Source organism: Peromyscus maniculatus, chromosome 1 (genome assembly GCF_049852395.1).
Source record: "Peromyscus maniculatus bairdii isolate BWxNUB_F1_BW_parent chromosome 1, HU_Pman_BW_mat_3.1, whole genome shotgun sequence".
Lineage (NCBI taxonomy): Eukaryota > Metazoa > Chordata > Mammalia > Rodentia > Cricetidae > Peromyscus > Peromyscus maniculatus.
In genome coordinates, this window is record NC_134852.1 from 55277899 (window position 1) to 55294952 (window position 17054).

The 17054-nt window shown below is 49.2% G+C and overlaps 1 protein-coding gene across 1 annotated transcript in view; it reads right to left on the bottom strand.

Moving 5' to 3' along the window:
- Sergef (secretion regulating guanine nucleotide exchange factor) overlaps window positions 1-17054 on the bottom strand; it is a 210201-nt gene that overhangs the window by 155333 nt on the left and 37814 nt on the right. Inside the window, 1 exon segment of the mRNA XM_006993559.4 lies at window positions 3977-4146. Coding sequence (XP_006993621.2) covers window positions 3977-4146 — 170 coding nt within the window.

The following is a 17054-nucleotide window of genomic DNA, read 5'->3' on the forward strand; positions in this document are numbered from 1 at the left end:
TAAGAGAAAGAGATGAAAGAGACTCTTAGATCTACAAAACCTGTCAGAATCATTTGGACCAACCCACATCCTGGGAAACTAAGACCACAGGAGGAAAAGAACTTACCCAAATTCACAGTCAGGGAGGACAGAGTAAGACCCGACACTAAGCCACAGTCTGGTTCTTACCCCGGGTCCCCAAAGCCAAGTCAGGCTATCAACTCCAGCGGCTGAGGACCCCTATGCACCTGCTAAGTGAGCCCAAGTACTTCTCCCCAACTGTGAAATACAGGGTTCCACCTTGGGGTGCAAGTCAGAGCCAGTGCCCATGGGAAATGTGCAACATCCCACTTGGGGCTTAGGAAGCAAAAGGCCGCTGTGATGTGTACTCAGTCTCAAGCAAACAAAGTCGCTCATGCACTGTGCTGATGTGTGCATGGAGGTGAGTCCTGATCACTGTGCAACCCTGGAGTTGCCCAAAGGAGGCTAGAGAGAACCAGAATGTAAAAACGGATAGTGCGGGAGACACGCAACCTCACCATGTTAAAGGAAGTCCACCCAGACTGTAATCTCAAGTAAACTACATCCCCAGAGGAGACATCGCTCAGAATCAAAGAATCTAGACTTCAGGGTATTAGAGGCTCTGCCACCCAGACCTCAGAAACTTCCATCCAGGAAAGGGCTCATGTTAAAAGGATGTGCTTCACATAAAGAGAAGGGATGCAAGTGTCGCTGGCACCTTGAGTCCCGCTCTACTTTTAAGACCGCATCCTGGGCCTTGCACTCCTTATTCATAAAGCTTTGACTAGCATGTGCAGACTCATTATGAAGATGTAGAAAAGAAGGTTATCCTGTAGTTCAGCTCCACCTGCCCATGCTTCCCCTCCGGACTGGGCTCTTGTTCTAGATCCTTCTCTGCAGGTGTCCTATGAGGCCTCAGCACAGACAACTCACTCCTTTCCTCTTACCCTTTGGACATGAAAAGTAATTTATGGAAACTAAAGGCAGTGGTCAGCTGTGTGTGGCACAGTTAGGTCCCTTAAGGTCAGGAATTGTCAGCTTACCCCAGGATGCTCATGCCTCTCCAAATGTCCCTACATCCCCACCCCATCCAAGTCCCTGACCATCTAGCTTCGTATGGCTTTTGTCTTCTCTAAGGCAAATCTGCCCCAAACCTACCAGCCTCTACCAGCCTAGAAGCCTCACTCTCCCTGGGCCTCTGGCAAACAGACGCTAAAGAAGCCAGATGTAGGCATGGACAGGAGACAACACAAACCCAGTTTACAAACGTGATAGCCTGAACCTGCACAGAGGCCTGAGGATGCACATCAGCCCCAGAGCCTGGAGCAGAGAAGAGAACTCCAAATGAAGCTGTTAAGGGGGCAAGGATTCAGGCCCATCCCTTATCTTGCTCCTGAAAGTCACACCTGTTGGGTCTGGTGGCGCAGGCCTATAATCTCAGCTCTTTAAGAGGCCAAGGCAGGAGAATCATGAGTTCAAGGCCTGTCCAGACAATTTAGTGAGAAACTATCTCAAAATAAAAAGTAGAAAAAAAAAAAAGGACTGGCGATATAGCTCAGTGGTAGACCACCTGCCTAGCACATACAAGTACAACAAGGCCCTAGGTTCAACCTCAGTACCTGTACCCAGTCAAGTCCTATCGGGGTCACAAGAGCCATGTTATTCTGTCAGTGTCTGCAGCAGCAGACTGGGCCACCACAGGTCATGGGATGCCTCTTGCAGAAGAGAAGGTAACTAAATCCCCGCTGCTTGCCAAGAACTATGCATGCTATCCTCACCAACACCCTGGGTATTGTGTAAGGTCCCCCTTAGGGACTATGACCTGCATCTTGCCAACAGCACAGAGACAGAGGAATGGATGAGGCTCCAGTGCCTTTGCCACTGTGCCACCCCAAATTTCAACCGACACAAGAAGGCCAAGGAATGCTAAAGACTCTCACACTATGCACCAGGTCCTCTGCACCTGAACGTACTATGCAGAAGAGAGTAAACGCTCCATTCTCTCACTCACAGCCAAGCAGAACCTAGAGAAGTCCAGTAGACATCACAGAGATGCTCAAGACTGTTGCCCTGGAACTTCACCCCCAAGAGTCTGTCTTAAGGAAGCAGTTCAAGCACCTTTTACAGCACAGTTCAATGGTAATGATGCGAACAAATAAATAAAATAAAAAAGGAAATTACTTGTCTAAACAATGGTTTACAAAGTCTCAGAACCTTCTAGTCAGTAATGTTAGATAGCCTTTAAAAAAACTTTTGTGAAGGTTTATTCATTGTGTGCATGTGTGTGGTCACCTGTACGTCAGAGCCCATGAATGGAGGTCGGAGCACAACTTGAGGAGTCAGTTCTCTCCTTCCACTATGTGGGTTTCGGGGATCAAACTCAGGTCAGCAGGGCTTGGTGGCAGGCTTCTTTACATACAGAGCCATCTCACTGGCTCTCTGTAGTTGTTTTAAATAATCATTCTAAGACCAAGAGGAAACCAAACAGCATTTGGAGTAAACAAAGACTGGAATCTCAAATACTAGCTCTATGACCTTTTACAGGTATGAACTTGTGCACCTACAAAAATAATGCACTTTATTAGGGTGGAGACTGAAAGTGGGATTACTATTATTGCTGTGTACATACTGTCTTTATGGTGCTATTTATCAGTCAAGGGAGACGAAGAAAGAAAAGGAAAGCCTCAAGCTTGCACCCAGGAAGGCCTCAGGAGACTGACGGGTAGGATGTGAAGAATAAACAGAACCATCCCACAAACCCAGAAGGAGGTAGCCAGGTGGCCCTGGGGAGGGGAAGCCCTCCAGGTGTAGAGAGGGTTGTAATTAGCCTCGTGCTAATTACAGAAGTCTTACTAGTTTATTAATTTTTCTGATAGACTCTGAATGAAGACTGAATTCCATTAAACTAACTCTAGTTCAGAGACACAGTTCTTAATGTCCATTCTTCTAAATCCCCTAGGACTCAGTTTTGAACTCAGATTCCTTTAAGGGGCTGGCCGCTGGGAGTCTGACCATGCTCTGGTTGAGTATATGGGAAACACAAATTGCATTTGTTCTTTGTTGTTGCTATTGTTTCTCTTTCTTTTGGAGGTGGGGAGTCGTGCATGCGAGTGTGTGTGTGTGGGGGGTGTTGGTCGCAGGGGTGGGGTAGGAGTCGCAGGGGTGGGGGCAGACCTGGGAGGACTAGGATGTGAATGATTGGGGTGCATGATGTGAAATTCCCAAATATTCAATAAAAACATTATGTTGGAAAACAAACCAACAAAAAGACACCAGTGAAGTAAAATTTAGTGACAGAAACATACACCCTGGAGAAATTAAGATTCCTGCCTTAAATGGAGAACTTCAGGACATTCCAGAGAACCAAAGTGGCTTGATTAAGCAAGTGGACTACAATGTTTTCTTCACTGGGAAATATAAACACAGGTGCAGAATATTTAGCTCATATTTAAGGCCTCCTAGGTTGGGTTTCAGCCACTCTCCAACTCTGATATTACCTCCTCAGGGCTCCAAGCCCTAGCCAATTGAACTGTTAGCAGCCCCCATATGTTTTCCTCACATCCCACCCCATATGGCTCTGTTCAAGCTGTTATGTCCCTAAAAGTCCTCCTCTCTCTTCCAAATGCTTCTCGAGTCCCATCCATCCCTCAGGGCATACTCAAACCCACGCCATCCTCAAATCCAAGCCAATCCCTCCAATTAAATTTAAGTTCTCCTGCCAGTAGACCTGGAATACTGGACTCTGAACCTCCCTAAATGAGTTACACCGTCTGCATTATGGTGATGGACACCTAGGAAACCAAAACCCAACTTTTCTACCACATTAAACTAGGTTCTTGTGAGGAAGGACCCCTTCAGATTCCTATGTGAACAGATCGTAACACCTGGTGCATAGTAGGCCCTCAGGAAACACCTCACTGTCAGACGAGGAAAGCACCACACTGTGGGAAAGCCTCTGTGGGAAGTCTCCACTGACCTTGGCTGCTCCTGTCAGGCAATGCACAGGTGCAGGCACACTGCTCTGTGGCCTCCAGAAGACGAATGATGAGTCTTGCTTGCCAGGTTTCTGGCCTTCTTCAGGAGACTCCAACCTCCTCCCTAGCTGGCCATAGTCTGCTCGGCCCCAGGTAAACACCTTGCCAGTTTCTGCAAATAAACATGATTTGAATGAACGCTACATTCTCCATATATGTTCTCAAGGGTAAGCAATGGGTTACTAGTAAAATTGCGAATGTTTATTTCATTATGTTCCAATAAAGAACATGAGCACTGGGCTGAGGGGATGGCTCAGACTCCTCATGAGTATGAGGACCTGAGTTCAGATCCCCAGAACCTATGTAGAATCAGATGAGGTAGTTCACACCTGCCATCCCAGCATTCCTAAGGAGACATGGGAGGCAAGGCTGGAGAGTGCTCGGAAGCCTACAGGCCAGGCAGCCTGGCACACACAGCAGTAAACAAGAGACTGTCTCAAACCAGGGAGAAGGGGAAGGCCACCCGAGACTGTCCTGTAACCATGGCACACATGGGCCCACACTCTCACAAACATGCATGTGTGTGCATGTGCACACGTGCGTGCACACATACATACAGATTTTTTTTTCTTTTAAGAAAAGAAGGAAACCTTGAATCTTCATCTGTTCACGTAAGTGGAAATTGAGGTTCGAAGAAGCTAAAGGACTCCCCCAAGAACAAACAAGTCGAGAGGAGCAGAGCCAGAATCAGAGGAGAGTCTCAAGCCTATGAGACTCTTGCATAGAGATGACTCCATGGGTAAATGCCAGCCATGCTGGTGGCCCACCCACTCTCTGCCAGACCCACCACCCCCTCTTTCTGCTTTGCCCAGATGCCTGGTCTCAACTCTCCTCCCTCCTACCCAATCCAGGGGCCTTGTATCCTGACTGAAGCTTCCCATTCCTCAAATCTCTTAGAGCTTTCCCCCTAAGTCAACGCTGGTTTCCTGTTTGTTCCTCCTGGTAACAGAAGGACTCCTGCCTTACCCAAAGGAGCAATCCTGACAGTCCAAGGCAAGCGTATCTGTGTGCTGGAAGGGAGGGAGGAGAGGAGAAAATTGTAGAGCCATTTGGAGGCAGAAATGCACTCCGTTCCCCAGCACCGTGCGGGAAGCCAGCCAGTGGGGCAGATGACAGGAGGAAATGGGGTTTGGAAAAGGAGCAACGGCCTTTCGTTCCCCAGATAAGAGAGATCGCACCAAATTCATTCAGTTGTACCAAGTGCTGCCTTTGTTATTCCAACAGAATTGCAAAATCCGACGAGGCATAGATTATTAACAGATTCTCTGCAATAAATATGCATAACCATGTGCGCCATATAAATTCTTTATCTGTGTTTATTTTAACAAAGAAAAACTCTGCTTAAGAAACAAAACACCACGTAATGCATATTAAATCCAAGACAAAGTTACTGTGTTTGGTATCAAAGCTTCATCTGGCCCCACACGAAACATATGGCTTCCAGTGTCAGCTAAGAAACAGCCCGAGATGATGGCAGAAATGTCAGGAGAGCGGAGACATATGGGGCTCTGCAGGGGTACGTTCTTAGGTTCAGCCTGCTGGCAGACACTAAGGCACAGACACAGAAATACGACTTCCAGGCTTCCTAGGATGGGGACTGTGGTGGTTCGAATAGGAATGGCCCTCATAGGCTCCTGTACTTGAATGCTTGGTCACCAGGGAATGGCACTATTAGGAGTTGTGGCCTTGTTGGAGTAGGTGTGGCCTTGTTGGAAGAAGTGTGTCAGTGGAGGCAGGCTTTGAGGTTTCAGATGCTTAAACCAGGCCCAGTGTCTCTCTCTTCCTGCTCCTTGCTGATCCAAATGTAGAACTATCAGCAACTTCTCCAGCACCATATCTGCTTGTGTGCATGTTTCCCACCATGATGACAATGAGTCTACTAAACCTCTGAACTGTAAGCACCCCATTTAAACGCTTTCCTTTATAAGAGTTGCCATGGTCATGGTGTCTCTTTGCAACAACAGAACACGAACTAAGACAGGAACCAAGCCTGCACAGCCCACAGGGTATGGGAACACTATGCATTTGGGAATGGGGCACTGGGAGCACTGGTCCCTGTGTATCCATGTGATATTCCTTTTGCTGCAGCTACCTACAGTTTCCTAACCCAGTGAACCACCACTCCAGCTGCCCTTTGTAACCTGGCACTTACAGCTCCACTCAGTCTAGACATACACTGTTGGTCCTAAGAACCCTTTCCTGAACCCGCAACTTTACCAGAAAAGATGAAACTCACGAGCACCTTTGTGTCCCCTAACTATCATGCTGCCATCTAACAGTTAAGAAAAGTAAGCTCAGAGAGGTGGCCTGGTCAGGGGCACACAGATGCTGCACCTCTTCAAGTGGTCCAGCAGGTTGCATCCGTTATGGTTCCAGTCACTGCAGAATCATGAAATCCTCCTCCCTCACTTACGTGCATTAGACTGGAAATAGTCTGTGCCCAGTTGGCCAGCTGCCCCTCTATCTAAGCTGGTCAGAATTTATAATCAGACTGCCTTAGCAGGAAAGTCCTGAAGATGACCAGTGTGTGTGTGTGTGTGTGTGTGTGTGTGTGTGTGTGTGTGTGTGTGTGTGTGTGTAGGCACATCCAGTATCTTCCTCAGTTGCTCTCTACCTTATTTTTTTGAGTCAGAGTCTCCCACTAAACCCGGGGCTTGCCAGTTTGGCTAGACTGGCTAGCCAGCAAGTCCCAAGTATCCTCCGATCTCTGGCTCTCAAGCACTGGAATTACAGGCACACACCACCGTGCCTGGCTTTTTGGCATGGGGATCAAACTCAGGTCCTCATGCTCTCATAGCAAGCACCTTACTGACGGAGCCATCTCCCTGCCCCAAGCCCAACTATTGCTTCCTAAAGGACCCCAGCATTCCTCAGCTGAGAAGCAGCAGCAAACAGCTATCTGCAGGACCACAGAAAGAACTGTGTTATCATAACGGCACACTGAATCCTTCCTTTCAAATCAAGTAAAACATCTTAGAACTTTCTGCTATTGATTATTGATGTCTGAAACAGGCAAGACTGCCAGACTATGGTGCCATCATTATTACATCTCCAATGGCAATTCAACCATTGCACTTACATAGCACTTTCCACCTTAAAGCACTTTACAAACATTAACTAATTAATCTTTATACTCTCTGGGGAAGCCACAGACATTCTAGAAGAGACAAGGCAGAAAGCAGGCCAACCCAACAGCCTCAAACCTAAGCTTAGTACACCCTCCTTTGAGTCTGTTTTTACTAAAAACACTACATCAAAGGGTTCACAAGGGAAGGAGTGGGCTCCTCTGTTAAAGAGACAGTGTGGGCAGCCTTCTAGGGAGAAAGCACTGTCCTAAAACACTAGCCCAATGACGCCTCGTGACTCGGACTTAGATTACCGAGGTAATTAAATGACCTGAGAAGTCAAAGAAATTAATTGAATCCAAACAGCGGGTGATAGGATCAAGGCTTAAACCAATGGGGCAGGCAGAGATGGCCCGGTGTCTCAGTTAAGAGCACTTGGTTCCTAGCACCCACATCAGGTGACTTCACAACCAGCTCCAAATGATCTAATGCTCTCTTCTGACCTCTAGAGGCACCCGCACTACATAGCACTCACACATACACATGAGCGCACACACATACAATAAAATCTTTTTTTAAAGGATGTCTACCTTCTGACCCCGAGTCTGATGGTGTCTATAATAATGATGTCCACGTGCAAGGAGGCAGTGCCCTGCTCTGTGTGCTTCACAGATCTTCCCACCAGCAGGCCCTCCCAGAAGGCCATACAAAACTCAGGACTCTAGCTGCATTTAACACTTAAACTGTGACCTTATGTTACCTAGAGTAAAAGAAAGTAATCTACACACACACACACACACACACACCCCTCATCAGTGTGCAGCAGACAGACATGTGCCCCAAGCTGAAGCTCACTGTCAAATACAAGGAGATCGGATCACGGAGTTAACAAATGAACATTTCCCTTGGAGTAAAGAATTATGTATTACAGTGATTAAAAAATAGGTATATTAATGTCATCTAAAAAGTGTAGGTATGTGTCTACAGATAAATGATACCTGAGAGAGAAATGCCAAAACAGCTCAAAACGCAGTCAGCGGGCGAGAGCTGCTTTAAAGGCGTGGCCATGGAAGACTCAACACGGACGCCAGACAAGCACAGCAGAAAACAGCAGAGGCCGAGAGAGCCTAAGTCCTGCAGAGAACATCCCGGGAGGAGCCCATTCAAGCTGGGGCTTGGAACTGTCTCTGGTGATGGGATAGATGCCATTTAAGGTGAACTTCTGGGTAAGAAAGGAAGCTAGAGAATGAGGAGGGTCTGGAGGAACAAGAAAGAGATAGCAATGCGATGCAGAGAAATCCACAGGCCCCGTGTGGAGCAGGAGCGGGAGCCCAGGACAGTCTGGGCTATAAGACTGCCAGGCCCACCTGGACACAGGGAAAGAATAAGTAGTCCCTAAACTCAGTCTCGCCACCCTTTATCAGTGATAAGGTTTTTCAGCCAACGTACGTACTTTCCGTTATTTTATTAAAAATGTACACTTGTGTCTCGCCATTTATAAATTGTGGCTATATTTAAAAATATACAAGATAAGCCCAGCATGGTGGCTGACCCCTGTATCTGCAGCCAGGGGGATGGGTCTAAGGGAGGCAAGCTTGGGTGGGATGCACAGGGAGTCACAGGCTCACCTGAGCTACAGTGTAGACCCTGTGTAGGTGCGTGCATGTACATAAAGAGAATAAAATTGACTCAAAAAGCAGAACATTTAAAAGAACACGAGAAAACTCGAAAAGAAGTGGCAAGATTCACATCACACCCTGGTCCCTCACACTTACTGTAGAAACCACTGCAACTAGACCTGGGCAGACCGCGGACCTAAAGCAGGTATGGGGACTCCTGAAAGGATGTCTGGCTGGCAATTCTTCGGCAAAGGACCGTCCATGTCGAGATGACAGCTGGCATCTAGCACTTCCGTGGCACCTATGGCACGCTGGGCACTGTTCTAAGGGCATCGTGTCTACATGCTCAGTGCACAGTGTCTGGTCCTCCACCCAGTTGAGAAGGGAGGCAGAGATGTACTGATAGGGACACGCTGCCCAAACCTCGGGGTGTTAAGTAAAAAAAGGAAACCAGCCTAGAAACAGAGCCTAGGATACACCAGGGCCTAAGGGTTGAAACCACGGGGAGAGGAGGAGAAAGAGAAGAACTGCCATGGCTTGACCCCACACTAGAAGTGAAAGAGGAAAGGAAAGACGAGGAGATAACCAGCACACTGAAATGTCAGCATTTCAGGACTGGTGGGAGGTAGTGGGGCCATTAAAAGTAGGAGAAGGTGCAGAGATGCAAGAACAAGGTTCGCACCTATAAAGGTCATAAAAAACGACTTCATTATCAAGTTATTTAACTGTCCTGAGACCTTTTGCAAACATTTCATCAAACATCACATACTCTTAAGAGGGAGAAAGATAACCAGGCACAAAGCTGGAGGGTGGTGGTAAGGTGTGGAGGTGCATGCCTTTGAATCCCAGCACTGGGACGGCAGAGGCGGGCAGATCTGTGAGTCTGAGGCCAGGCCAGTCTACATAGTGGGTTCTAGACCAGCCAGGGCTACCCACTGAGACCCGGCCTCAAAACAAACAAAAACGCTGAGGGATGGGGAGCCCTGTGCAGTCAGGAGCGGGTGGTAAAGCTCTGTCATCACCACCCCACCCTGCCCACCCCCACTCTCTGCCCCATGGTCACAGCGGGTGATATGCTGCTGCCAGGAACATAGCAACACAACGGAGCTCCTTGGCCAAAAGGGACGCCTTCCAGGGTAGGGGATCTTTAAGTGACAGAAAGATGGGTGAGAGGAACATCCACATTTTCTTAATACTCTGTCCCCAAAGGGAACAGACCACCATTGATGACAACAACTTAGCCAAAGGAAAATCCATGGGTCAGACAGAGACAAGGCCTCCCAAGCTCTCTCTTCAACCCTCCCAGTCCTATGACCCCAGGAAGCCATGAGGTCTTCTGGAATGTGCACCTAGGAAAGTCACTGCCAGCCTGGGAACTTGCTCTGGTTGAAATTGCCGTTTTCTGGTGACTTGTGTGTTCTGAGCCCTTGGGAGGAAGGTAAGGGAGTTAAACTCATCCTCTGCTCTTCTATCTTAACTGAGCTTGGCCTTTACCTAGGTTACATCAAAGTCCTACTCACCTTCACCCCTTAACCCAAACCAGATGTGTCTGTACAACAACCTGGAGAGCCCCGCTCGGCACTTCGAGAGCATTTATCTTAACAAAGAAATGTGCATGCATTAGAAGAGCTGCTGGATTAATGCCTGTCTCCTCTAGAAAGCCAGCTCCATGATAACAGAGATCAGCACAGAGTCAGTACTCAAGAAATACCTGCTTCCGAAGGGAACCTAACCATCTCTGCACTCCGCACGGCTCCTTCACCTCCACTGAGCTTTGCGTGCTATCCCTAAGAATCATCTACAGAATTATCATAACAGCAGCCCCTTGAAGGGCTACTTCAACGGCACTTTTGTATGAATCAGGCAGGCCCATGGTGGTTGTGGTGCTTTGAGCCGGAATAGCCCCCACAGGCTCATATATTTGAAAGCTTAGTCACCCGGGAGTGGAACATTTTTGAAGGATTCAGAGGTGTGGCCTTGTTGGAGGAAGTGTGTCACTGTGGCGGGGTGGGAGTGCTGTGAGGTTTCAAAAGGCCCCTCCAAGCCCAGAGTCTCTCTCTCTCTAGCTGCTAGTCAGGGATGCAGTTCTCAGTTACTGCTCCAGCGCCTGCCGGCCTGCCACCATGCTCCCAGCCATGATGAGAATGAACTAAAGCTCTGAAACTGTAAGCCAGCCCCCAATTAAACACTTTCTCTTACAATAGTTGCCAAGGTCACGGTGTTCTTCACAGCAACAGAAGTGACTACAGCAGCTGTAATATGGCAATAGGAGCCAGTGTCACCATTACCCTCCCTAAATGAGTAACACAGCCAATCAAGGACGCCCATGGTCATACCCACAGTTGCTAGTAGTTCATCCTGTCTTCTTAGCCAACCCCACCCCTTAAGCAAGACTTAGAGACAAAGCCACTAATGATCATGAAGAACACTGAAGGCTCCATCATAGGACTTTGGATTGCTCACATGCTCGCTCTCTGTCTGTCTGTCTGTCTGTCTCTCTCTCTGTCTCTGTCTCTGTCTCTGTCTCTCTCTTTCAGATTCAACATAGTGAGTGGCACACCAGAAGCCTCTGATACAGATCAACTAAAGCTGGGAAAACAGAAGAGATGGGAAGCAAGGTGAGCTGGAGAGAAAAGGGAAGGAGAAAGGGCAAGGAGGAATGAGATCAGAGGGGAGGGCAACGGGGGGAGGGGAGGGGAGGGGAGGGGAGGAGAGGAGAGGGGAGGGGAGGGGAGGGGAGGGGAGGAGAGGAGAGGGGAGGGGAGGGGAGGGGAGGGGAGGGGAGGGATGGCAACAGAGGGGAGAGAAGAGGAGGGGAGGGCAACAGAGAGGAGGGGAGGGCAACAGAGAGGAGGGGAGGGCAACAGAGAGGAGAGGAGGGCAACAGAGAGGAGGGGAGGGCAACAGAGAGGAGGGGAGGGCAACAGAGAGGAGAGGAGGGGAGGGAAAGGGAGGCGAGGAGAGGGAGCTTTGGCCAATGACTCATGAGACCAGAATCCCAAGCCCTGGAAAAGGTCCCTTCTCTCTAAAGCCCTACTTTCCACCCATGAAATGAAGAGGGCTCAAACAGATAACTTCTCAGACATAAGCAAATATAAAACTTCAATAGTGATGGCTAAAATTCTTCAGGGTCAAATGAGTGATGTCCTATTTCATTTTATTGACACCCTGAGACTCTTCAGTCTGACCAGTGTCATAAAATGAGACACTCACTCTAATTTTAAAGGCCACCTATATAGTTGACAAATCAAATAAAAATTGAGACAATAATAAACCCTAATTTCAGTAAAATTTCCAAAGTCACATTATGAACAACCTGACATAAGAGAGGTTAATAGAAGAATACAACTTTTGTTCGTGGCTTTCTCAACTGCAAAGGAAAGGCAACCCTGCAGAGACGACATGAGAAGATGACATCGTGGGGAGAATTCACTCATCAGGAACGGACTCGGGCTGGGGGGGGGGGGGCGGGGAGCTGTTGGTAGAGTGCTTGCCCAGCATGCATGAGGCCCTGAGTTTGATCCTGACATCACATAAAAGCGGGGCGTGTCTGTAATCCCAGCACAGGGGAGGCGAGGCAAGAGGAGCAGAAACTCAACCGTTCTAGGTTACACCGTGGTTTGAGGCCAGCCTGGGCTACGTGAGATGAAAGTCTGGATCTGCTTTGGTGATAGCTGCCACTCCCACCTCACAAACAGGTCACACGGCTTACATGACCCGATCAAATCATCAGGAATATTAAATATTTTGAAGGCATGTACTGCATACCATCATTATACAGATTGTCACAGTTAACCCACAGAAGCACCCAACGAGCAGGCTGACCCTCAAAGCTGAGATGAAAACATAAATACCCAGAGAGAGGTTTGGTCTTAGACTCAGAGCCAGCAGCTGTCATGGCAACGTGAGGATGGGACCCAGTCACCTGGCAGCCAAGGCAGCGTCCTTAGTCGCTGTCCTATGGAGGACACACAGGCCCATTTGACCTCACTTCACTTTTCATTAGGTACCCTGCCCTTTCTCAGGTCATTCAGATCCCAAAGACACACACCTTGGCTAGAGCCAGGCTAGGGAGTGATCTTCATTCTTAGCCCATATGGCCAAGAGCAGAGTCCCACAACACACAGGCATCACAGAAAGCTACTCCGTTTTCACCACTGGCTTCAGTAGCCACCGAATCAGAAGTCAGGATGGACCAGACTGGGTTGCAGGCCCAAATGCCACATGCAGGGTCCCAAACAAAACCAGGAAAGAACAAAGCTTCAGGCTGGTGGGAGGCCTCTGAGGAACCCCCAATCCTAACTCATTTAGTGGCTTGCCTTCTGGTCGGGCTGGAATGTGCAATGTCCCCAAGGACTCGTGTGTTTGAACACTTGATCTTCGGTGTCTCAGAAGGTTGTGATGCTTTAGAGATTTGACTGAGCTGAAGGAAATGGGTTACTGAGCTGCCGGCCTCGGGGGGCAAAGCACTGCCTGACTCTTGGCCTGAGCTCTCTGCTTCCTGGTCCACAGAGATGTAATGGTGCCGAAAGCATCCCATAGTACAGACCCAGGCACTTCAGCCACCATGCCATTCCCCACCACGATGGACTGTATCCCCTGAATGATGATACGGAATAAACACTTCCTCCATACCAAGTGCTGCACTGAACAGACGAAACTCACTCCCCTCACGGAGCTCCTATTCCAATGGAAGAGCCACAGTTAAACCCACAAAACATGCACACAGGGAATTATTTTATGAACTAGTCAGAAATAAGGTGGGAACAGCGAGCAGGCAGCTTGAGGAGCCCCAGGACAGGCACCAACTTCTGGCTGCCTGCTTGGGCTCCTCCTACAGCAAACCACGTTGTTTTCTGACCTCTGACCTCTTCCTCCATCCTGTTCCTCTTCTTCCTCCTCTTCCTTCTCCCTTCTTTAAAAATGGCTTGTCTAGTTGACATAAAAATTGTGACTGTTGGTAGCCTATCACGTGATCAAACATTCTGTAGTGTTCAAACGCCACCTTTGTTTAAGGAAGAGACCTAAACTTGGAAGCCTCAGCCAACCCATACAGCAGTAAGTTACCTCTCAGGCCCATGATAAAAGGCAGCCAATAAACAGAAGTCAGGTCATCAAGCTCTGTGAAGTCTTCACTAGGTCCTTGGGCTTCCTGATCCTTGGAGGTCAAGGGTAGCGGTACAACAGAGCACATGAATCTGCTGGCCACACCTAGAAGCCACTTAGCACCAGAAGAAAATGCCCTGATTGAGGCCAGTGCCTCTGCAGATGTTTCCCAACTCATTCCATATTCAAACACCACAGCTTCTTCCAACACTTTTAGATTCTTATTAATAACACTTTAAAATGTAGATTGCTGCCTAATCTTAGCTGTGTAATTAAAAAAAAAAATAATCTTGCTTCTCTCCCTCCCAGCATGAAAGGAAACTATACCCTCAGGGCTTCTGCAGCTAAGAATCACACCCTGAGCAAAGCCAGGAGGAGGCTGGGGGGGGGGGGGGCCCAGAGCGCTGAAGGCAGGAGGCTGAGAAGCTGAGGCTAAGGAAGTGAAGGAGCCTCCAAGGACACTGGATGTACTGGTGGAGCCAGGGCCAGGGCTCCAGTCTGCTGCTGCTTCCCAGCGGCCTCCCCACTAACCAGGAAAGTAAACTGGACGAGGGCTTCGGAGAACAGGTATGGAGCCCATGTGAGGGAGTCCATCCAAGGACAGAGCCCTGCTCATCTGATAAAGAGCTATTGGCTTGGAATTCTCCAGGGCTCATGGGGGGCAAGGCTCAAAGTTCTTCACTGTTAGCCCAGCCTCACACACCATCACGCAAGAAGGGACCTCAGAGCACTCCCTACCCAATCGGCCCAGGAAGGAAGGACATTAGTTTTCCCAAGGTCAAACAGGGCAAATCTAAGAGGAGAACCCAGGCTGCCCTGAGTCCCAGCACATGCTGTCCAGAGCTTCAGAGAAAACTACCAGTCAGTCTCTCCACGCTCTCATACCTACCTCAGTCCATTCCCAGGGAGACTCCTGGTCTTCTCCGCAGGGAAGAGCAGGGAGGTGAGACCCATGTGTCCCCACTCACCGCCCGTGTCCTAAGAATGGCTACTTGGAAAGCCCAGGGACTGCACAATGGAAAGACGCATACTCTCCCCCTCAATCCTTTCCAAGCTATCCTCTCCATACCTAGGCATGCCCCCAGCCCTGTGCATCACCCTCAGTCTTTGTCCATTGGAAATACCCTATCAGCAGTTTTCATCTCTGAAGTTAAAAAAAAAAAAAGTGAGAGAGAAGAAAGAAAAATGGCCAAGAACTGTGCCCAGCTGCCAGGGACGCCATTGTCTCCACTAATGACAGGGACTCACAGTGCCACAGCTGAAGGTTAGAGCTGGGAAGCTGCAGCCTGGGCATGCAGAAGAGCTGGTGGTCCTCCAGCAAAACTCACACAGCTCTCCACACAGCCCGGCCTGAGGCCTCACTTCGTACAAGGGGGGAGTGGGTTAGAACTGGCGAAGGCTGCAGAGCACATACCCGCTGTGTGAGGATCAGCATCGCACTTGTGAAAACTCAAGAGATCCATCCCCCTTGGTACATTACCTATGCCCCCCGCTTCCCCAAGGACCGGCTTTCTATAAATGAGAGACCTAATTAGGATCCACCCATTGGGAAGACAACGGTGGTGCCCATTGTTTGAGTGGGCAAAAATTCCCCAAGGTAAGAACAGAGAGAGGGAGGAGCCCATCTTGGGATGCCAATTGGTGATCAACCAGTGAGAACTTCTGCGGACACGACTTCATATGGCGCCTCTTTGAGTTATTCTAACCTCAACCTCGGACAACTGTCCTGGGTTCTCTAAGAGAGAGGAGCGTCAAAGATGGAGGACAGGCCCAACGGAGCTGAGCAGCAAGGCGCTCTGCCACTGTCAGCGGCCTGGGGGACTTGCCACAGCAGGGGCAGCAATAAGCATCACCACAGGGGCCACTGAGAACCCACTGTGTGTAAGGACCCACCGGAAGCTTCAAAGAAGGGGCTTGGGAGAGAGAGGCTGGGAGAGAGGCCCACGGTAGAGGCCGGTGGGCAGTGTGCCCAGCAGAGCACTACACTCGTAGGGCTTGTCTGAAGGTCCCTGGTGGGGCAGCCTGACCTCCCTCCTTGATCTGCTCTGCTCTCTGGTCCCATCTGTCCCTCAGGCCCCAGAATAAACCTCCTTTACCGGCAGCCAACCTGCCAAGAACCTCCAAATCACTGGTACAACTTGTGTAAAATCCGGGCACCGTTTTGGACTGTCTCACCTGGTGGCCACCTTTGGTCCCAGCAGAAGCCATTAGCAGCGGAGCTGCGGTGACTTCCTCAGAGAGGATGGTGGCTTCTCCGTGCCTGCGGCCTGAGAGAGGTACCTGCTATTCCGGAGTTTTCCTGCCACAGGCTCAGCTCCAACCAAATCAGTGAGGTGCTGTTACTACAGGCCATCTGCCAGGACCCGGAAACAGCATGGTTACATAAGGGCTGGGATAATGAAGTTTATTAAACTAGATTCTTCCTCCAGAAAGGAGACAAAGCCTCCCTGTGAAGGGGCAATGTGGAGAGTAGAGAGGTGTTGGACAAGGGCCACTGGGTTCTAATCCTGGCTCTGCTGTCCCTTAGCTGTGGGAACAAGGGGACAAGCCATCTTTTCCCTAGGCCTCTGTTTTGTTTTGTTTTTGTTTTTTTCCAAATTAAAAAAGAGAGAGAGAGATGGCTCCTCGGACCATAAAAATTCTATAATATTTTCACCAAAATGGCAAATAAACAAATAAGCTAAATAAATAAACAAGCTTACGCCTTGAGCACTGGCAGATGGGAAAGAAGGATGTGCAGAGAAGAAGCAAAAGGTCAGAGCCTTCCGTCAGCCAGGCAGGGAGGCCCCAGGGGACTCATAGAAGCATGGCTGGGGACCTGGCCCTGGGGAGCACACGGCCCTCGCATGCAGCATCTTGTCCGACCCTTACAGGTGAAAGATGGTGATGACCCTCAACGCTGACACTGAGCAAACTGAGGTCTAGTAACCAGGACAGGTGACCCCTTTCTCTGATCCTTCCCCTAGTTCCTCTCCCGTCAAATGGGACAGGCCTTTCTTGACAACACTTCCATATGAATTACAGAGAGGTTGTATGAAAATCCTACCAAATGACTGACCTTCTTGATAAAGGAGGGATCTCTTCCTTACTAGATGCTTCAGAGTCAGGGCCCTTCTTTGTGCGATTCCTGATTATCATACACCCAGTTCCTCACAGGAACCCTACCGTCTCCTCACGGCATGAGGACACACTCCACCACACCAGATCTGTCTAGTGACTTCTCACCTTGC